The 26,874-nt window shown below is 40.4% G+C and overlaps 1 protein-coding gene across 2 annotated transcripts in view; it reads right to left on the bottom strand.

The window, feature by feature from the left end:
* Nucleotides 1–26,874, bottom strand: part of LOC121299827 (TBC1 domain family member 22B-like) — a 151,379-nt gene that overhangs the window by 113,606 nt on the left and 10,899 nt on the right. Inside the window, exons 2-5 of one of the 2 annotated variants that reach the window (XM_041227942.1) lie at nucleotides 25,235–25,291; nucleotides 18,374–18,690; nucleotides 8,956–9,135; nucleotides 6,135–6,205 (exon numbers count right to left, since the gene is read on the bottom strand). In XM_041227942.1, coding sequence (XP_041083876.1) covers nucleotides 6,135–6,205; nucleotides 8,956–9,135; nucleotides 18,374–18,690; nucleotides 25,235–25,291 — 625 coding nt within the window. The remainder of the gene's footprint in view (nucleotides 1–6,134; nucleotides 6,206–8,955; nucleotides 9,136–18,373; nucleotides 18,691–25,234; nucleotides 25,292–26,874) is intronic. The other variant, XM_041227943.1, reaches the window with a different exon arrangement.

A 26,874-nucleotide genomic window follows, 5' to 3' on the forward strand; every position in this document is an offset into this window, starting at 1 on the left:
AAAGCACAGTCATTTAGTCAAACAACTAAAGTGCTATGGTCTAATGTTGCATAGCGCCACTTGGAATGAGTTTGGCCCATATTCAAAATTGAACTACGGCAAGACATATACGTACACATATATGTACATCAACTGGCAAACAAACCAGCATGTACCCGTTTGTATTATTATTAATATTAATGTCAAAATGACCCAAGCCACAGCTTTTATCTTATGTAACATGCAGGAGACCTCATTACTGCAGAAATGCTAATATAAATGTTTAATATTGTGTGGCTTTATTGAAGAGGAGATCAGGAACCAGCCTGGACAGCAATCCAACTGGGCTTGACATTGAACCAGGCTAGAGTTTGGTTTCCATGAATTGCACAATATTTCAGAAGAAAGAAAGAAATAAAGAAGAAAGGCATCATATTAGGTGTTGCACTGAGCAGATAAAAAGAAAAAATGAAGCGCTGAGATTGAGTGTACAGGAATGGAAGGACTGGCTGGCTGGCATTGCTGCAATTCTCTTTCCCCTGACTTGGGATAATCAAACACAGAAGGATCCTCTTTATTTGAAAATGTTGCGGGTAAGATTTAAAACATGTAATATTAACCAAATTGGAAAACACTTGTCAAAACAAAAACAAAAACAAAAAAAAAACAGTAAATTAGGGACAAAAATAAATAAGGGCATGTTTACTGACTAAGCACTAAGACACACTAATAAAAATAATAAATAAACAAATAAATAGAGAAATCTTACCTTAGAATTTAAAGAACGTCCAGACAACAAAACACACAGACTCTCAGTCAGTCAACAACAAATGGAACACAATTCAATGCTTCAAACCTGCCTGACTGTACACAGATACACTTATGAATCCAAACCTCTGAATAATGTGTGATTTTAATGGTGAACGGTTCTGCGCATCAGGCTGCATTCCTAAACGAATGGTGTTCCCAGACAATGTAAATGGGAGGTCCAGAGAGTGACTGCTCAAACACCCTTAGCTGTCTGTACAAGTGGAGATTATTGGTTTTTTTTTGTTGTTGCTTAATTCAATTTCTTATTCTGAATGTGCTTTTAAAACAAAATAAAAAGTATAACTTTCTCAGCTAAAAATATTGATGCGTGGGAGTAAGTCAAATTGAATTTCTGCACTCTACTGAGTGTGAACAGCAGCTTCACTGACTATATCCATGTAGCTAGTTAGCCAAGTTCAGCCCAAATAAACCAACCTGCAGGAGCGGACTGCAAAGCAGCTGGTGCCATTGCCTCTTCCAGCCCTGTGCAGCGCAGCGGGGACAGTGTCTGGAGGCATTGTCTTCTGTATTGAAGCCCTGCTGTACGGAGCTCCTGCATGCAGCTCAGGATTCTGCATTCTCTGTTTTTTTCAATCAGTGTGTAACAAGCATATTTGCATTATCTGATACGACGTAAAAGGCTGCCGGCTTCAGCCGAGCCTGGAGTACATAAGAGAGATCTGCAAAGAGACCAATCTCATTGGGAAAACTGAGCTTGAGATAAAAGGACAGACTTGTCAAGGTCTTCACATCCAAGTGAGGCTGTTATAGTTAGAAAACTCACAACAAACAGCAACAACAAATCTTGTGTGCTGCTTCCTCTTAGTGTTAACAGCTGTGTGTGTGTGTGTGTGTGTGTGTGTGTGTGTGTGTGTGTGTGTGTGTGTATGTGTATATAATGTCATTGTATATATATATATATATATATATATATATTATATATATATATATATATATATATATATATATATATATATATATATATATATATATATATATATGACTGTACACAGATACACTTATGAATCCAAACCTCTGAATAATGTGTGATTTTAATGGTGAACGGTTCTGTCAGGCTGCATTCCTAAACGAATGTATTAGCACACCTCAAGAGTTGTCATTTTTATACCTACCTGCATGCAAACCTCTGGGTGTGAGATTTTCAATTTTTAGTCAGTAATCCGTGATACAGAAACAATAGGCACTCGTGTACACACGTAGACCATTTTGCACTTTAAAAATGCATAAAACAGAAGCAGTGGGGTGCTCCAAAAAATTTGGACACTATCGTGTGTATGCATGTACAGCTATGGCAAAAGGTTTTGCATCATGAAGTTGAATGAAACCTGGAGAATAATGTTATGCTAACATACGGAATTACATACCGCTTTGTAGTTTTCCATATACTTAAATGAAAAACTGACAAAAAATGAAAAAAACATGACATTTTTCAAAAAAGTTTTTTTTTTCTTTCTTTTTTACAAAAGATCCAGATAAAGCTGGAGGGGGTACGACCATCACTGACTTTGCAAAGAAACCAACTTCGCTAACACAATCACATAAGAACATAAGAAAGTTTACAAATGAGAGGAGGCCATTCGGCCCATCTTGCTCGTTTGGTTGTTAGTAGCTTATTGATCCCAAAATCTCATCAAGCAGCTTCTTGAAGGATCCCAGGGTGTCAGCTTCAACATTACTGGGGAGTTGATTCCAGACCCTCACAATTCTCTGTGTAAAAAAGTGCCTCCTATTCTGTTCTGAATGCCCCTTTGTCTAATCTCCATGTGTGACCCCTGGTCCTTGTTTCTTTTTTCAGGATTACTTCCCTTGATTTAAATTCAACACATTTCACAATGTATCCAAGCATCTTGTTAGCCTTTTTTATAGCTTCCCCACATTGTCTAGATGAAGACATTTCTGAGTCAACAAAAATTCCTAGGTCTTTTTCATAGATTCCATCTCCAATTTCAGTATCTCCCATATGATATTTATAATGTACATTTTTATTTCCTGCGTGCAGTACCTTACACTTTTCTCTATTAAATGTCATTTGCCATGTGTCTGCCCAACAGTGTTTGCCACTCCTCCTACTTTTGTGTCGTCTGCAAATTTAACAAGTTTGCTTACTATACCAGAATCTAAATCATTAATGTAGATTAGGAATAGCAGAGGACCTAATACTGATCCCTGTGGTACACCGCTGGTTACCACACTCCATTCTGAGGTTTTTCCTCTAATCAGTACTTTCTGTTTTCTACATGTTAACCACTCCCTAATCCATGTACATGTGTTTCCTTAAATCCCAACTGCGTTCAGTTTGAGAATTAATCTTTTGTGCGGGACTTTGTCAAAAGCTTTCTGGAAATCTAAATAAACCATGTCATATGCTTTGCAATTATCCATTATCGATGTTGCATCCTCAAAAAAATCAAGCAAGTTAGTTAGACACGATCTCCCTTTCCTAAAACCATGTTGACTGTCTCCCAGGACCCTGTTACCATATAGGTAATTTTCCATTTTGGATCTTATTATAGTTTCCATAAGTTTGCATATAATAGAAGTCAGGCTTACTGGTCTGTAGTTACCTGGTTCAGTTTTGTTTCCCTTTTTGTGGATCGGTATTACGTTTACAATTTTCCAGTCTGTCGGTACCACCCCTGTGTCAAGAGACTGCTGCATGATCTTGGTTAGCGGTTTGTAAATTACTTCTTTCATTTCTTTGAGTACTACTGGGAGGATCTCATCCAGCCCAGGGGATTTGTTTATTTTAAGAGCTCCTAGTCCCTTTAACACTTCTGCCTCAGTTATGTTATTTAAAACTGGATAGGAACTGGATGACATGTGGGGCATGTTGTCAGTATCTTCCTTTGTAAAAACTTGTGAAAAGTAATCATTTAATATATTTGCTATTTTTTTTTCTTCATCTACGATTTTGCCATTTGTATCTCTTAAACATTTAATCTCCTCTTTGAATGTTCTCTTGCTGTTGTAATATTGGAAAAACATTTTGGAATTGGTTTTAGCTCCCTTAGCAATGTTCATTTCTATTTCTCTCTTGGCCTTTCTAACTTCCTTTTTGACTTGCATTTGCAGTTCTGTGTACTCTTTCTGCATACTTTCTTTTTGGTCCTTTTTTAATGCTCTGTAAAGTGCCTTTTTTCGCTGAATATTTTTTTTAATTGATCTATTAAACCATTTTGACAATTTAGTTTTACATTTAGATTTGTCTACTTTAGGGATATAATTGTTTTGCGCCTCTAGTACTACATTTTTGAAGAACAACCATCCTCCTTCTGTGGGTGTTTTCTCTATTTTACTCCAATCTACTTCTGTTAGTCTCTGTTTCATACCTTCATAGTTTGCTTTTCTAAAATTGTAAACCTTAGTTTTAGTCATTACTTTTGGGGATTTAAAAAACACTTCAAATGAGACCATGTTGTGGTCTGAGTTTGCCAGTGGTTCTCTGACCTCTGTTTTAGTTATTCTATCTTCATTATTTGAAAAGACTAAATCAAGGCATGCCTCCCCTCTAGTGGGTGCCTTGACAAATTGTGTTAGGAAGCAGTCATTTGTCATTTCCACCATTTCTATTTCATCCTTCGCGCTACCCACCGGGTTTTCCCATTTTATTTGGGGGAAGTTGAAATCCCCCATTAGTATGGCTTCTCCAAGCAAGGTGGTCAAGTTCTTGGCACAGGGAATGCATCCACTCAGCATTGTTGAAGACTAACCTTTCATCGAGTTGCTGTGCTGCCTTGAACCACAGTACAAGATGCCATGCCGCAAAAACCGGACTAGAACAGATTAAACAGCAACACAATGAAGGACAACAGATACATGGACAAGTGGGGCACACGTGACTGTAATTTGCCACTACATGGACGGTGGGTGGAAATTACAAACTAAAATTCTGGCTACAAAACCAATTGCAGACAGCCACACTGCTGTGAATCTACAGCACCACTTACAGGAAATACTGTCAGGCTTTACAATCCCCCCTCTATAAAATATTTCCAGTATTTACAGATAATGCCACCAATATGTCGCTCATGACAGAAAAGATGGGCTTAACTGCTGTGAGGTGTGGGAGACAGGTTACAACTTTCAATTGGGAAAGGTCTGGCAGTACCAGACTGATTGTGCTATTGGTGCATCTCGAAAGTTGGTTGGCCAGAATGAGCTCCACAGCACAGACTGAACTACACCAGCGAGAACAGCAGTTTGGTCTCTGAAAAGAGGTTCTTATGCAAGATGCACCAACGAGATGGAATGCAACCTACTATATGACTGAGTGGCTTTCCAAACATAGATGGCCGTTATCTGCATTACTGAGTGACCGAAAAGTCACAAAAGAACCTCACAGCTACCTTGATCTCAAACCAGAGCAATGAGATATTTTAAAAAGAGCTACTTAACATATTGTCCCCAATGGAAAACGCTACAAGGTATCTCAGCCTCGAATGCAGGCTCACGCTTTCAGCAGATTTTACCTGTGATCAAACTTGGTTGACAAAATTAAACCAGAAGGGAGTGATTTACCAGCTGTTAGACAGACAAAAACTTTGATCAGAACTGACCTGGAGAATCGTTTCCTTAACAATATCAATCCAACCTCTGTGCAAGTGCTAACAGTTGATCTCAATCCTCGATTTAAAATGCTTAAGTTTCTTTCTGATGTCCAAAAAAAAAAAAAAAAAAAAAAAAAAAACCAAAACAACTTTAACTCAGGTCTATACGCGTACGTTGGTCTCGACCGTTTAATTTCACAGCTAGCAATTACAAACCTGAGGAAACGGTATAACCAGACACACTCTGCCAAAGACAGACCACAAACTGGGAGACCAAGAGTCACAACACCTGCCCAAGATCGACAGATCATTTTGCAGCGTCTTCGTGATGTCAATTGTTAAATCAGCACAATAAAGTCACTGCGCCTGCTCTAAAACGGAGTTTGTCATTTTTCGATCACACCTACTGATTTTATCCAAATATAAGTGAAAACTTTCTTTTGATGCTCAATGTGATAAATATTATATAATACACACACAAACAGAGAGACAGAGGAGAGGGGAGAGATCTCTATATGATTTTTTATTTAACATCATTCTATAGGGTGATGCAAAACTTTTGGCCACAGCTGTATGTATGCATAAAAATAAATACAAAAATTAAAATGCAAAGCACACCAATATATAAAAAAAAAAAAAAAGTGTTTTCAAATTATTAGTAAAAGGTGCACAAAAGTACAACATAAATATAAAAGTATTTAGGACGTTTCAGACATAAGTGTCCTTTATCAGCTAAAAATGCCCCAATAGGCTCTGGGAGGTGCGAGATGCACTTACCGACAGTAACCTCCACGTGATTGGACGGAATTCTCTTGGGACACCTGACCAACTGCATCTCCGCAACTTTTCTGCGGATACAACAGGAAATGGAAAGGTTCGCATTACTGTATGTACTTTACTTATTTAAGTGATTCACAACCATGCAAAGAAGTTAAGATCTACACTCATGGGGTCTCTATTTCTCTCAAACAGACAGTTTAAACTAACAGATATTCCCAAGCTATGTGAACAGCAACACATTACACACAGCAAACCCACACAAAGCTCCAGATATTGGGTACATGCTTTCCTAAGCTGAACCAGAAGAAGCCTTCAGCAGCTTACCCAAGTTTGAACCTGATCAATCAAATAGTTTGCAAGCTACCAGCAAAAACAGTAAAGCTGGCCCCAAAAACATACCTGCCCTTTCTATTCTTTGAAAAGGAATTCTTAATTACAAAAATGACCCTCACAGTAAGCAGGATACCTGCAGATACAGGGACCAGGTTTTTATACTATGAGCACAATTCCAGTTAGAAAGAACCATGCTGCTTCTGGATGTGGCCAGCTTCTACAGTAAAGGTTTTCGCTGAGACCGACACCCCCTTGTGGAAACTATCACCAGTACAAGTTAAACTAAGTAGTAAAATTTCGATATATATTAGGTTGTACATTAACAACATATACACACACACACACACACACACACACACACACACACACACACACACACACACACACACACACACACACACACTAAAAGCATCAAATAGAGGGATCTATTTTTTATGCCACATTTGGTTGCTGGCTGCCTTCTGAGGGTTTTAAAAGCCAGGTTGCCTGAAACATGACTTTAACAAGACCTGAAGAGCAGACTGCAGCTGAAGCACAGGGAATTGTATTAAATATTGTGGCTTGGGGTCCGAGTCACACAAAGCCTACTTAGGTTTTGGTCACACAACTTGCTGTAAATACAACCCGCACAGTGTTTTAAAAGCAATTAAAATCTAATACTCCATTAAAAATAAAAGAAACTAAATTCTACACAGTTTTGGACACAGCCAGTGCAAACCTTGACAATCAACACCTTAAAACAGGGGTGCTTGTGATATAAATGAAGCACCGCTGTGAGGGTTTGGGGTGCTTGTGATATAAATGAAGCATCGCTGTGAGGGTTTGGGGTGCTTGTGATATAAATGAAGCATCGCTGTGAGGGTTTGGGGTGCTTGTGATATAAATTAAGCACCAATATGTGGGTTTGGGGGTTCATTCCCAACAGTCACAACTTTCTACAAAATCTGTTTTGGGGACATGACTGAAAATAACCAACAAGATACATTTTTAACCTGGGGGGGGGGGGACAAAGTATTATAGGTGAGCGTTATCGACAAAGAAATGATGCATCTTTGCTTGTACGCTGCACACACTTGTATTTTTCCAAAAACCTTTTCTTCCCCGCAGCTAAAAGCGAATTAAAAATCAGGTCTCCGGATCAAATGCTGTGTCCGTTTTGTCCAGAGAAGCTGACCTCCTCCATGTGTTGAAAGTGTGTAAAGGTGACCTCCTTGTTTGCAGCAGGGATGGAAAGAACACTCCTGTTGCAGAGCAATAATAAGCACACTGTGCATGCCATTACTGGAGCAGAAAGCAAAGCCTGATTGCTGTGTATATTATTAGTTATGTAACTGCATGGACAGATTTGCCTTTGATGCAGCTGGTTTGCTAAGTTCAAAAGGTGAGGAAGCACCTTTCAGGTGAGAGTTAGATAGCAGTGTGCAGATATGAACGGACCTACACTTGTAATTACCGCACAATAGAAAGCCCTGGTAATTGGTATGGATACAGTGTTGACAGAAAGCAGCTATCCCACATGTAGGACATGATATGTCATTAACAAGCCTGTCTAACACTTCAAGGTTAACCTCTTTAGGTCCAGTTCTACTCGGGCAACATCATCTGGCTTTGCCTTTTTCCTCTCTTTCTCTCAACATATCTCTTTCCTGACACACACTTGCATCTTCTTTCTTAGCAACCTCTACCGAACCTGTCCATTTCTCACTACTTACTGCACTCCACTCCTGGTCCAAGCTCTTGTACTCTCCAGAATGGTCTGCTGTAATTCTCTCCTTGCTGGTCTCTCTGCTTCAGCTATCCGCCCCCTTCAGCTCATTCAAAATTCTGCAGCTCGTCTTATATTCTCCCAACTTCACTACTCTCATGCTCTGCTTTGGCCTTTCCACTGGGTACCTATCTCTGCTTGTATTCAATTCAAGACCTTGCCTACCACTCTTCTCCACACTGTCCCCTCCTACCTCCAATCCCTTGTGTCTCCCTACACCCCCCCTCCACTCCTCTAATGGTCATGCCTTGGCTCCACTCTCCAGCCTCCTGTGCCCACTCCTTCTCTTCCCTAGCCCCTCAGTGGTGGAACCAGCTACCAGAGAACTTCAGAACTGCTCCGTCTCTCACTGCCTTCTGCCACCTCATCAAGACCCACCTGTTAGACTGCCTTATAGAAGCCATGAACTACCCCTCCTACTATATACCATGTTACTGGATCCTCAGCTGATGCACCCTGTAACCCCTAGAAGTCACCTTGGATAAAACTGCCAAAGCATTATCATTCAGAAGAGGTTTACAGTTTTACTTTCTCTTCATAGAGGTTTTATTTATTCATTCATTCATTCATTCATTCATTCATCTCCAGCTCCCAGAAACTAACACAGCTTCACATACATGACAAAGGCTTTGCAAAAACAAGCGCCGCACTATGACGTGGCCAAGCACCCTGAACACCAGAAGAGAGAGAGAAATTATTTTGCTGTGCTTGATAGCTTACCCAAGTCGGTGTTCTCACTTGCTAGAAGTTGCCTGAACTTCTCCAGCCTTGTCTTCTCTCGGACGGCCATCGGCGGAGCCCCAGAAGCATTCTGGTCCGAGATCCTCGCGATCAGGGGGATGACGGGCCGCAACGGGAGAGACTGCTGTTTGTGCAGCGGCTTCCGAAACGAAGAACCACCTAAACACACAAGAGGGCAAGGCTGCAGCGTGAACATGAAAAACAGTGAATCCGGGCAAACAGCGAGGCTCAAGGGCTTCAAAACAGGTTCCACATATTTGAAAGAAGAAGCCCATCTCGTTGATAATATACGCGTTTCCTTTACAATCACTTAAAACTGTTTCCAAAAGCGGTTGAATGTATCTCAAACCAAGTGCTGACGAACGTGTGTACTGATCTCTTCCAAATACTGCAGTACCTGAAGGAGACTAACCATTAACAAACCACAGCGTAAACACAAAATATAATAGCAGCAGCAGCTACAACAACAGCACTCCCCTGCATGATGCATCAGTCAGGAGGCAGTGCCACTTGTGTTTGGTCTGAAAATCAGAATGGAGCTTCTAGTGGAATGGCATTATGGGCTCTTGTGCATCTCCAAGTGGTCTGCTGTGGCATCACTGTGTACAGGGTCAATTAGAACGCACATAGCCATTTATTTAACACTACAACTCACAAAATGTATGTCTGTTTTTGTGTCATGCACAGAGTAATGAAATACAACACTGCACACCTGGAGTATCCTATATATAGTATGATATACTCCAGAAAATTACAGCACGAAAAGAAAAAAACAGTGGAAAAATAATGCAAGGTGCGGACTCTTGTTGAAGATACGCTGACATAATGAACAGCAGGTTGTATTATTTTCAGTTGAATGGCAGCAAGGTGACAGATTGTACCGATTTCAGTTGGATAAAAATTATTTTAATAATTGTGTCTCAAGCCTCTCCCTCTTTGAAAATTTCAAATACAGACAATGTATTTTATCATTGCTGCACAAAGTCAATGACAGAAAGCAATACTCCACCCCCACCCCCCCACCCCACCCCACCCTTACAGTAATAAAAAATGTATGAGTACAGAGATATGAGAGTACAGGAAGATCTCGTGTCAGGACATTCTAGAAGGCAGACAAATGTCTTACTATATCACAGGACGTGTATTGATCAGTTTAATTTATGGGGAAATTCATATGACAAATGGCGCACTGTTAAAACACTGAAATCTGCTTTTAGACAGAAAAGCTTCATTTCCAGCCTGTGGCCTCTGAGAACTGGAAAGAGTTTAACATATGCAGAAATCCCCATAATGTCAAGCACCCAAACCTGGACTATAAACCACAGCCAGAAGAGCGACATTACACAGAATCAGTCTCTCCCACATCAATATAAACAGAGGCACACTGCATGAAATTCTGTTGAAAAAGTGAGAATAGAAGTGACCCAGATTCTAAAGAAAGCAGAGCTACAGACCCCTGTGGACCAAGGAATTCCCAGAGGCAATTTATTACTGCTCAGTCACCGCAGCAGAGTGGCAGTTTGCTGGTTTGGATGAAATTTCCAAACTGTCCCATGGAGTGTGCCCCTGTAACTGCTTCATCCCAGTATTAAAATATGCTTCATAGCAGTATTAGATCTGGATAGAACTGACCAGCCCCTTAGAACAGCAGCAGAAGGCTGCAGTTCTGAAAAGACCACAATGCAAGTCAAAGGGTAAAAGAAAAGGAAAGTGAGAAGGTGTGCTTCAGTCAAGAGCAGAGGGCATGAACTCCCTGCTCCCCCTCGTAGGACACAGGCACACCATCACCAGCAAGGTGTGCGAGACAAACCAATGGGTGACTTTGCAGGGATAGTCTGATATAGTTGATAGCAATTTTACGGAACAGCATTGCTGCCATACATAAAAATAAATACATAAATATTATACAGTGTGTGTGTGTGTGTGTGTATATATATATATCTCTACACACACACACACACACACACATACATACATATATATATATATATATATATATATATATATATATATATATATATATATATATATATATATATATATATGTATGTATGTATGTATGTATGTGTGTGTGTGTGAGATTATATATTATATATATATATATATATATATACATATATATATATATATATATATACACACACACACACACACACACACACACACACATATTATAAATACATAAATAAAAATACATACCGTCGTTACGACAAGGCATTTTAACGATAGTTTGATCTAGTCAATATTATATATAACGATATCTATATATCTAGTCAATATATATATATATTATATTATATATATATATATATATATATATATATATATATATATATATATCTATATAGAATATATATAAATAAAAAACAGTAATTTCTATATGATCACTTATAATCACGTGATAATTCTTAACACATGATACTGCAATGCAGGGTTGCATGGAAGCTTTCTCTATATTCAGAATGACTGTGTGCTCTTTCATTTCTATGTACTAGTGACACCGGCTTAATTCAATTTCTGCAAGTGTGTCATGATATTTGTTCCTTGTTTATATACTCTTAGTAAATTAATGGTACAACCAAAAATATATTATTAAAAAAAAAAAAAAAACAGCATTTATTTAATTTAACAACAAGTTTATAGAACAGCATAAACATTATGCATGGACAAATGTGATTGCAAAGTTATATTTTTCCAAAGCTGGTAAAGGGGCAGTATATAGAGTTACTACATCGTACTTACAGTTTATCTACTCAAACAACATGGTTGTAAAATGCACCCATAAGTTATCCCTATCACAAAATCGTGACAATTTCCTAACACGAAATTACGCAATATAATTTTGTTTTGTGTACGGCAGCAATGAGTTTCCGTACAATTGAACCCTGACATGAGGATGCTGGAAACCTCCACAGCCTCTTCAACACTATCAGGAGATCAGACACAGACACCATGTGCAGTCATGAGTGTCTCAGAGTGTTTCCCAAACAAACCTGCAAGTGACACTTGAAAAACAAATTATGTAAAACGGTATTTATTGACGTCAATAGCCATCTTTCTCTCTGGACTTGGTCAAGCACAACAAACACTAAATCAAAAATAAATATATGGCCAAAAGGTTTCTGGCTATTGGATCTGTGACAGCCATGCCTCCTCTGCACACTCCACAACTCATTTACTGAGTTTGCATCACAGTGATAATGCAGATCTCCACACGTCTGGAAACCCTGGAACTAAATCATCGGCAAACAATGACCTTGGCATGCAGTCACAGGGTGTTCAGGCTGTGAACTGGGAGAATCATTCCTACACAGCACAGTACAGTGCGGCTCGGATGAGCACCATGTTCACACGCCCGTGTGAGAGATACATGCAATACAAATAGAACGGCTCGAGACGTAACAGGAGGCTTTTCGTGTGAGACGTCACAACACCAAGACTTACTGATGCATAAAACAACATGGAAATCAAAAACATGCAATGAAACTAGAACCCCTAAGTGCAGCACAAACATCATCTTAATGTACAGATACAATGGACCATGAAATACACCACTGCTTCCACCTTCACGAGAGAGGCACTGCACCAATCCACTGCCTTCAGTCACCTCAACGGTTTCATTAAAAAGTCAACCTGCTGTTTCTTACATTTGATGTCCAAACATAAGATTCTTTTTGTAGTACAGAAAGTATCCCAGATTCCTCATCAGCTCTTCAGTACAGCATTTTGTGCACAAATTCCATGCTTTGGTTTTCGCACCGATTTTACATAAGGAGTTGAACTGCTGTACTTCCTGGTTCAGCACCGTGACACATTGGAAGGTGCTGCGCAATCCTCTTGATGCTGTAAAACACTTTATGATTTATGCACGTCACAGCTGTTTATTCATGGTTGACTGGGTTAAAAAAAAAAAAAAAGTAGTGAAATGTCTCTTTGATAGTTATGTTTGGAGTTTAATAATAAGAGTCTGTAAAATATTCCAGATTCACCATCAGCCTGCCTTTGAAGTTGTGCATCTCTTTAGCAATATTGCCATCTTATGGGCAGAAGAAACACTGCAGCTTTCTCACAGACAATGAGAACCATACTCAGGCAGCAAGAATGAAGTTAACTGGAGTTCCAACCTCTCATGACAATTAAACAAACTATTAGCTTAAAGCTTCAAATTAATTAATACCCAAATTACAAGTGAACTCAACCAATTTGACAACTTGGCGAGATCAGTTTAAAATATTCCCCCGCAAGCAGGTGAACTGCCTCTGTCCACTGTGTGCTTTACCATTAGGAACCCCAGTACAAGTAGCTATGGCTAGAAAAATCAGGGAGAAACTTACTCTATTTGACTAAGTAGACACCCGTAATACTCTAGTTCCAAAAACCAGGGTGTTGTGGATCCCGACCGAAGTCTGTAGAACCTAGTAAAGGTATGGGGAGTAGCCTACACCGCTGCATTGCAAATGTCATTGACAAATGCACCCTGGAATATAGCCCATGAAATTGCCATGCCCCTGAAGCAATGGGCAGTGAGCTTTTCTGGAGGGGCAAGTCCTGCATGTGCCTCCTGTCCATTTGGACAGCCTCTGTCTAGACAGGGCTTGATCATGGGACCTCGTCCCAGTGCAGACACCACATCATCCTCTTTTTGTCCTGTCAACATGCATGCCAGGGCCCGCCCAGGGCACAGCGTATGGAGCTGCACCTTCCTGTTAGACTGGCAGGAGGTGAAAAGAAGCCTCCAAATCCACAGACTAGTTAACACGGAATGCCGAGACAGTGTTTGGCAAAAGGCAGGATATGTACAGAGCGTAACCCTTGCCCTGGCCTCTGTAAAAATTAAACAGGTTCTCACTAAGGAGAAACCCTGCATCTCACTCACCCATTTTGCGAAGGTGATACCAAGTAAACAGTCGCTTGAGTGACAACATTCAACCCTAACACTTTCAAAAAATGTTCCCCACCAGGAAGCTAAGCTTCTGGAGAGAATGAATCAATGTTGATATGGCAAACTGGAATAGCTGCCAAATAGACCTTTAAATGCTCTGGCATTCTGCAGGTTGTCAATAACCCTGTCGGAAAACCCCAGACACTCAAACATTGCCATTCAGTGGCCAGACCGAGCCACAGGCTCGATGAGTTGGGATGCCACAATGTCCCCCGCGCCTGACTGAACAGGTCGTGATATTCTGGCAGGCTCCACGACTGGTCTCTCAAGAGCTGCATCAAAACTGGAAACCAGTCTCCTGGGCCTGTAAGGAGATACTAATATCACCCTGGCGTGGTCCTGTCCGATTTTCTCCAGACACAGCAGAAGCATAGCAAGTGGTGGGAAGGCATACAGCAGCTGCCTCGGCCATTGGTGTGCCAAGACATCTATCGCTTGTGGGTCCCCGGCTCCTTTTATGGAGAACCAGAGGGGTCAGTTCCTGGGATGTAAAGAATTATATCTGCTCTCCTAAACCACTGCCAAATGAGGCTCACCACCTCTGGGTGAAGCCTCCATTCCAAGGCACTGGGAACTCCCCTTGAGAGGAGTCCACCGCGAAGTTTATCACCCCAGGCTACTCGATGGAGATTGGGAGACCTGAGGCTGCCCTGGTGGTTTATAAGCCACCACAGTAGTGTTGTACAAGCAAATGTCACCTGTGAACTTCCTGTAAAAAACTTCTGCAAGGCTAGAAACACTGCCCCAAAGTACTTAATATTTTAAATGTTAATAGGTAATTAGTCACAAAAATGTATTTCATAGGCATCAATTTAATTTTTAAATGAATGTTATCATTCTCACTGTCACTGCCCTGCCATTCCACACAGTGCGCCAGTCCAGCAGCACTCCCAAATAGGAGGCTGTCTACAAGAATGTAAGTTGGCTCTTTGCATGATTCACCGACAGGCCCAAACACTGAAGGTGGTCGGTGGAGTGTTCCGCGTGGGCCTCTGCCTGCACTGAAGACTGAACACAACTGAGCCAGTCGAGTACTCTGATGCCTCGGAGTATCAATTGGACCAGAATAGCCTCTATGCGCTTGAGGAGCTAGAGATGCCAAAACGGCAAGACCCTGAATTCGTACGCTGTTCCCCGAAAGGCGGATCGCAGGTACTTAACTGCGCCGTTTTTTATGGTGATACGGAAACAGGCAGCTTTGAGGTCTGACTGACTGCAACAGTTGTTTCAACATTTTGAACCTCCTTTGGCTCAGATACAGGTTGACCTGCCTGAGGTTAAGGATTGGTCTGAGGCCACCATCTCGCTTGGGCATGGAGTAGAACCCGTCCTCCAACTGGAGGGGGTGTACCACACGAAGAGACCATTTTTGCAGCCGAGCTTCTACCTCCTGCAGTCATGTCCCAAAACGCAAGGGGACCGTGTTTGAACTGCAATGTGCATGCCGGTCTGAACGGTAGTAAACACCGATAAGTCTGTGGTGCACAGACACCAATATTCCAGATTGCTCCCCGAGAAGGGGCCCTGGACCTGTGGCAGCAAACCCCTAGGGCTGCTGTTCACCTTGTGGCTTGACACGAGGCTCTTGCGGCTGCACCAGGGCAGGGCGGCAGCAACACTGCTGGGTAACAGGGCGGGAGCTACAGCTCCTGTATACAATACTTAGTGCAACAGGGCTGGTGCAGTATACAGTACTAATAACAAAAAACCCACCATCTCAGACAGCACAAGCAGTGACGCGGCTGTACAGTAGTTACGGGCAAAAGTACTGTAAAAAGACTCAAACCGGTACGGTGCGGTTTGGTGGTACACCACTCGATTGTGGTGGTGTCTTTGGTACGGCGCAGTTCAGGGGTACACCACTCGGAGGTGGTGGTGGTGGTGTCTTTGGTACGGTGCGGTTCGGTGGTACACCACTCTGTGATGGTGGTGCCTTTGGTATGGTTCAGTTCACCAGCTACAGATGTACAGACACAGTGTAAGTGTGTTCAACACTACCAGCCACACCAACGCTACACTTACACAGACACAGAGTAAGTGGGGTCCATGATTATCACAGGATTTAAAATGGGAAAAATGCATAAAAACTACATCAAACAGTATGGGGTCCCTTCTATTAAAAGGATGCGCTCAGGCAGATGATCAAGGCAGAATAACCTGGGGAACTTTATGTTGTAAATATGAACATTACCAGTTCTTTACATGTGCCATTTGTATCAGATCAAAGCTGCAGTACACTGCATTAGTGGCAGCAGTAGGCATGTGTGATCAATGCACAAAGGATTTAGAATAAAGAGGGGAAAACGGAACACGTATTAACAGAGAGATATCTGCAGTTTCAGATAGTACTGACAGACAGAAACTGTGATGAGAGACCCCTCTGAACACAATAAGGCTGCTCTTTACTGAGCAAGAAAACGTATTTTTTTCTATTAATAGTGAAATGCTGGTGCCAACAACAACTGTAACTGTAGACAAAGCAAGTGTAGCAAGGGAGTATTGGCAGACTGTCAATCAAAGCAGAAATCCACGAATCAGAGCTAACAGATTGTCTACCTGTAGGCGGGATGTAGAGCGAGAGCTCTGACAATAGGGCAGAGTTAAAGCCAGGTGATCGCTCTGCTGGCAGATGTAAAAAGCATGTTCAGTATTAAAAAAATTACAATATGTTGAATCCGCTACCAAAAGAATACGTTTTGCAAAGTATAAAAGAACAAAAAAGGCAGCTACAGGAGTTTGAATGTGTTTGTACCGTGGGCTCAGCTTTGAGGTGTTGGAATGGGTTTCTTCTTTTGTAGAAATGTTTTCATACTAACTTTTGTGCTTGATAACATTCATTTAAAAATTAAATTGATTCCTATGAAATACGTTTTTGTGACTAATTACTTATTAAAATTTAAAATATTAAGTACTTTGATATATGTTTTGATATTAACTAAATCGAGTTATTAATCAAACTGATAAACAAATTACTGGTATGTAGCAAGAATTAATTAAAATGTTTGGATATACTGCTATTTATTGATTACTGGCTCATTTACAGTCGTCTTAAAATAACGCTAGAATATGTTTTGTTGAAAAATAATTTAATAATTTTTATAAAATGTTTTTGACTGTCAAATTTCACTGCAGATGGATTGCAGATGAAGTTTACTGGGGGGATGTAGCAAGCTAACAATGTATTTTGCAAGTTGTCTGGATGCACAGAGCAGTGGCGAAAAAAGTAACTTCTGCAGGCTCTCGTTTACCTCTGTATTGTGAGAATTCCTCTATTTTTGTGCATGACATCAGTGTGAGAGGTAACGGATTGATGATTTAGTTACGCAGTGTTTAGAAATTAGGATTTTAAAAAGTTAATGCTTTTGTGCACATTGTACTGGTTTTATTCAAAGTGATTCCTGTTCAGGTGTTTATGGATGGGAATAATAAGAGACATGCACATCTTTATTGTTTGACTACTAACAAAAATAACTGCTATTTCTAAAATGTTCAATTATACAAAGGTGCCCAATTTAAAGGTTTGACAAAAAAATCTGTTTAGTTTTTACTATTTATTTACTAAAATTAAAATGTTTAAAAAAAAATGTATTTGTGCATAGTTTATGTAAATTCCATATTTCACAATATTTATTCAAATGAATAAAGGACAGTTTAGATTAGGTTTATTTATAATGTTACACATTTAAACATGTAAAAGTGCCTAGTGCCTAATGCAGCTGAACTTCGGCTAAAAAATAGTTTGGGAAGCCCTGCTCTAGCACACATTACCACCTAACTGTGCAACTCAATCTCACACCACTATATATATATAATTCGGTTCTGTATGGTCAATCCTGAACAACAAATAAATTTGATGTTAAAAAAAAAAAAAAAAAAAAAAAAAAAAAAAAACCAACACTACTTCAGCGTTGTTCTGTTGCCGATGTCATGCTACCACCTTCTCCTCTGCATCATGTTAATTCATGCAGCTGTTCATCAGATGGTAGTAAAATGTTTGGGTACAGTTTGTAGATGCCTGCACAGAAAGTTCTCAAATGTATTTGTTTTATTTTTTTAGAGGATTTCCAAACCACGTCTCACAATCCACAATGCAACGCTCCTATGCAGTGATAAAAAGGCAGCCTTTGCATGTAAAGCAACTGCAGTGATTTTAAAACAGGACACAAACGTGAACAAACAGGGGCCGTAGTTTTACATAGTCTGATTTACCTTAACCTCTTATTGACGTTTTGCACAGAACTCCACAACCGCACGACGTAGTCACATTCGCCGATTGAGGAGCATGGCACACAAACGCTCCCATATGTAAACATCTGTTTCAAAACAAACCTCAAAAAGGGAAAATCCCAGCAGCTCTGGGGACCTTGTAAAACAGATCTTTACAGAAAAGGGAAGGTCTGGAGCTACAGTTCCATTCACAGTTAAGAGTCCCCTTGCACAATCACTACAGCTCACCTGAGGGTTGGGATAGCTGCGCAGCGCTGTTTGATTTGACCACGCTCCCGTTGGCCTGGACCCTCTCTGTTGATTGTGGCCACTCTGGTTTCTCTCGGACCTTGCTGTAGTTGTGTATGGCCTGTGCCACTGTTGCCACGGCTACCTTGGAGTTGAGGTTGGGAGGAGGGGTAGGGGGAGGGCCGCCCAAAAACTCCTCGTCCTCATCGTCGTCAATATCCCAGGCATCGTTGGTGCTCCGGGCAAACTCGAGAAAACTTGAAGCTCTTTTTGATTTTATAGATAATGTGTTAGTTTTGGGTGCTTCTTTTAAAAAACTGAAATGAAAGAGAAAGAAACAGAATTGGCATAAGGGTACTTTGAAGGAACTGGTAAGGGGGCATGAATTTCAAGCATGGAGATAAAACTGAATAAAGGACTTCCACAGCATCGCTGCACAGCAGGTAGACACCCAGTAGATCAGAGATCAAAAGGCTTGCAGCACAAAGAACTTTCATGTCACTGGTGCTAAAACAAAAAATTCCTGGGAGCACACAAATTCCTGTGAGCACACACAGAAACTCCTGTGAGCACACACAAAAGCCTTGAAGGGTATTCTGTGCTAATTCATACACCGGGGTTAAGCAGATTCTCACGGCCTTCTATTCAAGGTTTTCACAACCGATGCATGGCAGAGTCGCTCAGTCCTCCCTGGCAGTGCAGTGCCAGGGAGGACTGAGCGACTCTGCCATGCATCGGTTGTGAAAACCTTGAATTCAGGGGAATTCCACCAGACTGGTACATCTCCTACATTGCAAGCAGTCTCAAGGCCAGTTAAAACTGCATCAGTTATACTACGTGCCCTAATGTCGGATTTGTGATCTGTGAATTCTGAGAGTCTTCACCTGGGACTAAAAAAAATCAGCATGACATTGAGCTCACATTGCATTTATTGGTTTCTGAGATTCAGCACACCTTGACCTCTGGTGTAAAACCCAATACACAGAGACTCACAATATTGAATTTTCTTTGCACTTGCTCCTTTGCTTGATCCTATACCTTGGTTTAAATAACCTCTAAAATGAACAGTCCCCCACAGCCCCAGGTACTGCAGTGCGTCCTTAGTCACAAGGACTGATGTGAAAGCTTGAGCAGAATGCCTTGCAACACAGTGTACAATTCAATGATTGAAAGAAACAAAGAGGCCCAGCACTGTTACAACTGAAATAAAATTGGCAACCTCTCACAGCAGGATTCTCTCACTCAGTACCAGCTGCAGAGTTTTTTTTCAAAATCACATTCGGCGATTTAAATGAAACACACAGCAAATGGTAAAAAATTAAAACATATAAAAATATGCATGCCGGTTTCTGGCTGAAACAGAGTACAATTTAAACACACAGTAATATATACATAAACAGAATGCTGCAGGCACATGGCTATGGCATGTGTTCTGCTATAATTAGAGATCAAACCTGAAGCCAGGAGAGAGAGAGAGAGAGAGAGAGGAGAGAGAGAGGGAGAGAGAGAACACACACGGTGAGTCCTTGGCTCACCGTGCACCAGCGCCCCCTGTGGCTGGCCGGGCGCTTGCAGGCCTGCCTGTGTGCAATTCAGAACTGCGTGGTCCTCTGACCCTGACACTTCACGGCAGCTTGCAGTGCAAAAAAAGTGGATGGCTGACGGCACACGTTTCGGAGGACACGAGTGCTCATCCTCATCTCTCCTGAGTTAGTGTGGGGGTTAAAATAAATAATAAATAAAGAGTGCCCCCTTCAGCAGTGTGTTCAAAGAGTGGCAGAGGAGACGTTGTAAACACCCTTGTTAATGTTGAACAGTTAATGTCAGCTTTGCTCCAGTGAGTGTTCCCTGCTCATCACAGGACACCACGGAAAAAGCATGGAAATGACCCCAGCTTATAATGCAAAGTGAAGCCCTCAAGTTTACTGTATGCTTGCTATTAATCACTTGTATCGTTATAGTGCACAAATCTGTCCAAAAAAAAATAATAATTTTACCTGCACATTTCTCATAGGGAAATAACAAACAAATCAATAATTGTATAAGCATTATTGAATGTTTAAAATAGATTCCATTTTGTACTTAGACTGTACCTTTACCTGGATACACTATTCGCTAATCAAGCTACAGAGCAGTGCAATAGGTAACAGCACTGCAGCTCACTGACTTATTCATGGATATGAATTCCCTTTGGTCGTCTGCTTTTTAGACCCTGAGGGTGGTCCCGTTTTACTGAGAGAATGTCTTGGCTGCTGTGCGAAACTGGTTAGACAAGGTGCATTTACCCATGAAGGCGAATAACAGGTTAGTCATCAGGTGTGGTGAAGGAAAGTTATCATGGTCAAACCACACATCTGCTCAAAACGGCAGTACCTGGACAGAGCAATTTAAAGGGAACAAAACCTGTACTGTAGCAGATTTGTATTTTATTGTATTTCCAGTTCTATCATGCTTGTATACCCCAGTCTCTAGAACACTCAACCTAGAATAATCAGGAGAGTTGATCACCTCTGGCTTTTTAAGTATAGAAAAAAGCGAGGGTCATGAAAGGCTGTATTTTGGGTGTTGACTGAGAATGTCAAATGATGCAGAAAGGTGTGTGTGTAAAAGGTTTTGCATTTGTTTCGACTGTGTTTGGGGGCCCTGGATTTGACTCTGACGCAAGGATCCCACTCACACATCAGCAGCTCAACAACTCATTTATCTTCATTGGTTAAAAGCTGCCCTCAGGTGTTTTACTCCTCAACAGAACACCTCTCCCTAAGCATGACTCAAAATCAATTACCCCACAAAGGTATTCCATTTCCTTCCATCTGTAAGGCTTCACTGATTTTACACACATGTTGTTTCATGCTCTATAAATCGATGCAATTAACTGCATTAAAATACAAGTAAACACTGCAGGCACTCTAGAAGAAGTTCGATTACATTAAGGACAGCCTTATAAAGTGGTTGGTTTGCAGTAACCCGACTCTTCAGGGAACTCTACACTAACAGTAACTGGTATGAGGAGAATGTTCTCTGTGTTGAACTACTGTACTACTGTAGAAGAAACCAGCTGCTCACATGCATCTCTTACTGAAGTAAAAATAGAAATAACAACAAAACAAAAACAGAGTATCCTGTAGATCACACACAAATAGGAGCACAGTTGAGATTTTAGGTCTCAGACTCAAACTCAGCAGCACTGCAATCCGTAGCACTTGAAAACACTACAGAGAGTGGTGTAAAACAGATCTGCTGCTTGTACACAAAATGAAGCATGCCATGTGGTCAGGCTAGCCACCTTATACTGTAGCGCTATCTAAACTGAGATCTGGTCTGCACCATGCAGAATACAGGCACTGTATGACACTGCATGCAGCACTATTTAAACTGTGAGGACTGGTCTGCATCTTGCAGAATACAGGCCCTCAAAGTCCTCCTCGGGTTTGAATTTTATGACCCGCTTCCGAACCGGACCCACTACTACACAACCCGACCCAACTCCGGAAGCTGCTTCAATACCATCTTCTATCCCGCAACTCGACCCGACCCGCGTTAATAAGACCCGCAACCCGACCCGAACTGGCAATCCAATAATTAAATGATATTCTTGAGCTGTTAACTTAAAGCACTAATTTCATTTAAATCTAAAAGTCTTTTGTTCCTGCTTGATTGTTTATATTTTGACTACAATCAATAGCATATTGAAACCTACTTCTAATTTGTAGCGTCAATTTTTCATACCACTACAGAAAAATAAAACAGAAAAACCTGAGAGCCTTATTCCAAATAAAACCAATATGAAAAGATGATATTTAAAAACAATTTTGCAGCAATACAGTTTAAAATTGAATCATGCAACTAACAACAAAAAGAAGTCAGGAAAACGTTTTTGCAATATGGGATACATCAAATTTAACAAAATGTGTTTCATATAAACTTTGCTGGGTGCCACTTTGTAGCACATGTAGCATTCCAAAAAAGATACCATATTTGCACTTAATTGTTCTTAATAATAATAATAATAATAATAATAATAATAATAATAATAATAATAATAATCAAAATGCATTTCCAGCAATGTCTACTTTGAAAACAAAACTATTAAATAAAAAAAAAAAAAAAATAAGTATATTCCAGTCGCTGTTGAATTAAGTTAAAACTAAAATAGTCAATCTTCTTGGTCATTTTCATTTTCTTTGCAGGTATGCATTTTGTTGCACCTGCTGTGGCACAGGGTTGTTCCATTTGGTCCAGAATCTCAGTCATTATGCATCGCACTTCATTATGGACACTTAACATGTCCTTCTCGCTATCCAGAAGTTTTAAACTTTTCAGTTTTGGGTGGCGATTTTGTGCAAGATGTGAACTTCAAATTTGTTCAACAGAATGGAAAGGCATTTGAGTTTCAATGAAGAAAAGGTCATTTAAAGGTTGAAGGTGACGTTTAAGCCGTTCGAGACAGACAACGGTGAGATGCAATGATGGGCGTTTTGAAGCTTCCAGAGCATTTGAGGCTTTTTTGAAATGCTGTAGGAATGAAACTAGGCTTCCAGCGTTCTCTGAATCCAAATTGCCCCTCTCAGTCAGTATTGTTTGGATGTCCTCATATTCAGAAAATATTGATTCCAGCATAATATACAGACTGTTCCAGCACGTTTCAACAGAAACCTTCAGCGTCTTCTGGAGCCAATTCTGTAGGTTGGATTGTTTAAAGTATGTACCAATGCCTTTTCAGCTTCAACGATGCTTACTATTTCTTTGAAAAAACATCCTCATTCACATTTCGACCAATAGCATTTTGCAACACTGTATTGAGCAGGTGTGCACTGCAGTTCAAGCATGTAACAGTTCCCATTGCCGATACCATATTAGCACCACGATCCGTTACATAAACAAGTTTAGAAAAAAAGCCAGTCCAAATTGAACTCTCAGTGCATGTATGAAGGCTGGTTTAATGTTCTCTGCAGATTTTCATAATGTACTGTACCATTGAGCAGTACACAGCACTCTTTCTTTCAAGAACCAATCGAAGTTGATGTAATTACTTTTCACAAGTTTTTACAAAGGAAGATACTGACAACATTCCCCATATGTCATCCAGTTCCTATCCAGTTTTACATAACTTTAGCATAACTGAGGCAGAAGTGTTAAAGGGACTAGGAGCTCTTAAAATAAACAAATCCCCTGGGCCGGATGAGATCCTCCCAGTAGTACTCAAAGAAATGAAAGAAGTAATTTACAAACCGCTAACCAAGATCATGCAGCAGTCTCTTGACACAGGGGTGGTACCGACAGACTGGAAAATTGCAAACGTAATACCGATCCACAAAAAGGGAAACAAAACTGAACCAGGTAACTACAGACCAGTAAGCCTGACTTCTATTATATGCAAACTTATGGAAACTATAATAAGATCCAAAATGGAAAATTACCTATATGGTAACAGGGTCCTGGGAGACAGTCAACATGGTTTTAGGAAAGGGAGATCGTGTCTAACTAACTTGCTTCATTTTTTTGAGGATGCAACATCGATAATGGATAACTGCAAAGCATATGACATGGTTTATTTAGATTTCCAGAAAGCTTTTGACAAAGTCCCGCACAAAAGATTAATTCTCAAACTGAACGCAGTTGGGATTCAAGGAAACACATGTACATGGATTAGGGAGTGGTTAACATGTAGAAAACAGAAAGTACTGATTAGAGGAAAAACCTCAGAATGGAGTGTGGTAACCAGTGGTGTACCACAGGGATCAGAATTAGGTCCTCTGCTATTCCTAATCTACATTAATGATTTAGATTCTGGTATAGTAAGCAAACTTGTTAAATTTGCAGATGACACAAAAATAGGAGGCGTGGCAAACACTGTTGTAGCAGCAAAGGTCATTCAAAATGATCTAGACAAGATTCAAAACTGGGCAGACACATGGCAAATGACATTAATAGAGAAAAGTGTAAGGTACTGCACGCAGTAAATAAAAATGTGTATTATAAATATCATATGGGAGATACTGAAATTGGAGAAGGAATCTATGAAAAAGACCTAGGAGTTTTTGTTGACTCAGAAATGTCTTCATCTAGACAATGTGGGGAAGCTATAAAAAAGGCTAACAAGATGCATGTGTTTCCCTGAATCCCTACTGTGTTCAGTTTGAGAATTTTATGCGGGACTTTGTCAAAAACCTTTCTGGAAATCTAAATAAACCATGTCATACACTTTGCAATTATCCATTATCGATGTTGTATCCTCAAAAAAAACGAGCAGGTTAGTTAGACACGATCTCCCTTTCCAAAATCCATTTCTCTCAAGAATGATGAATTCTGTTCTCTGTGCTCCATGAAAATCCTGTTACTGTATTATTGAGAAAATCTTTATTTTTGTTTTGATTAGATACAATAGAAAAAATTGACATTCTTTTTAAAAATCACATATTATCGGAAAATGACGTGCATCGAGAAACAGTACTGGCTCCTCATACAGCACACTGTCCGAGCCGAGGGAGTAAGAGGTACTTCTGCAGACCTCAAGGGGTCAGAGACTTGGACTGAACTTTATCAGGCGTTTCCTTTGTATGACTGAATAGTGGATTAAGGGGTTTTCTCTGCCATGTACTGCCCGACTCTCGCAGTGGCACAGTGCAGCTGAATCATCTGGATTCAATGCTGACCATTCAATTAATTACAACACAATGCCTTCTTTTTTTTCAGCACAAGTCGCATCATGATTCAAGTGCAAATGATCAGCCCTCAAACACTGCTGCTACATTGGAGATGAATTGTGTGCACAGATCACCAGGCTGTATGGTGCCTCAGTCTCAACGCACAGCTCTTAATCATCACACCCCGTCGCAGACCCTGTGTCGAAACACTTACGTCTTGTGTATCCGGGGATCAAGAGGAGGATGCTGTGCTCCATATACTGGCTGTAAACTGTGAAGAAAATGCAAGAGATTATGTGTATATTCTTCTTGTGTAATTAAAATACTCAGTGTTATTAAAAGAAGTGTAATACTGAAGACTGGACAAAAATCATAAGACTGGGTGTAAAAAAAAAAAAAAAGATAAACAACAAAATAGAAAATGTATGAAATGATGACGCAGGCATGTGTTTTCTGTTCTGCCTTACAGTACAATGAAAGTGCGAGCTGGGGAAGTCTTTTCTAGAAGGGGAGTGATCTGCTGAATGAAAAATTAAACCAAGCTTTTGTTTTAAAATGCATCTGCACTTTCCTTTAGGAGTCTTGATCAATACCCTTCTACTTTAGCGGAGCCACAAACCGACAGATTAGCCTTCAATTCAAGTAGCAAGTCGTACCCAGTTAAAATTGTAAACAATTAAAGTTTACTGAGGAACAGAGCTAAACGAGTATAAATTTCTTGGATCTATCAGTTTTTAAAAGGAGAAAATAACACTTGAAACTACTAAATATTGCAAGCCACAAGGAAGAAACACATTATTACAGACAAAAAGCAACCACCCACAGTCTCTGATACGTACTGTACCTGTGGGGCCATTGTTACAGTTCTGACGTAATTGCAGTACAGCAGAGAGTACGAAACAATCCATTCAGATGAGGGAGGAGTTCACACAGAAGGGCTATAGACTACATGACAGAAAAGCTTATTGAAGAGCAAAACATACTGGTCGAAGTACTTTATTTAAAAGAAAAACTAAGACTGTTGTGAAAAGTAGAATAAATCTATGTAAAATATATACCCCCCCCCCACCACCACCACACACACGCACGTTTTCAGTAACTGTTTCCATCATGCTTACACCTAATGCAGATTAAAGTCTCACTTTTAATAGGTTTTTCCAATTGATCTGGGTCTCAACCACTTCTGCTATGCAACACTAACCTTTGAAAGAACATCTCTACGGCACGTATTTAAAACTAAACTCCCATTATCCAGCAAGCCTGGGAATCATAATGCATGTGTGGTTATAACTGGTGCTGCAGCATTCCCTCCATTTCACCTCCATGCTAAAAACCAAGGGAGTTTGGGTACAGACTATACAGAGCGATACACAGTCCACAAACACTAGATACATACCTCTGTAAGCAATTGACCGTACTTCCCATATGAGCAAGCCAGCCTAGAGTTCGAGAAAATCCAACAAGCGCACCACTTTATACACTGCATTTATGATAAAAAGCAATGCAGGCTTCTTATCTCCCAGTGAAATTATCATAACTTGATGAATTCTTGCCCCAGCGCAGTGCTTCAGCATAAATGAGGCATCCTACACTATCCTCCTGGGCATTCGAGACTGTATATTGAATTGAGACCTCAAGACTGCACATTGTTCTCAAAGTACTGCGCTTCACTGTCACAAGGGTCTTATTTTCATTCATAATTCTCATTGAAAACAGCCCCTATATTTCATATCTGCTGGAAGTCCTCAGCCACACACGGTACCAGGGTGCAGTGTCTTCCATGCATCGCAGGGATGGAAATAAGACTCCTATTGCATAGCAGTTTGATCCATTCCAGGTTTTACTACTGCATGA

The sequence above is a fragment of the Polyodon spathula genome, chromosome 25 (genome assembly GCF_017654505.1).
Source record: "Polyodon spathula isolate WHYD16114869_AA chromosome 25, ASM1765450v1, whole genome shotgun sequence".
Taxonomy (NCBI): domain Eukaryota; kingdom Metazoa; phylum Chordata; class Actinopteri; order Acipenseriformes; family Polyodontidae; genus Polyodon; species Polyodon spathula.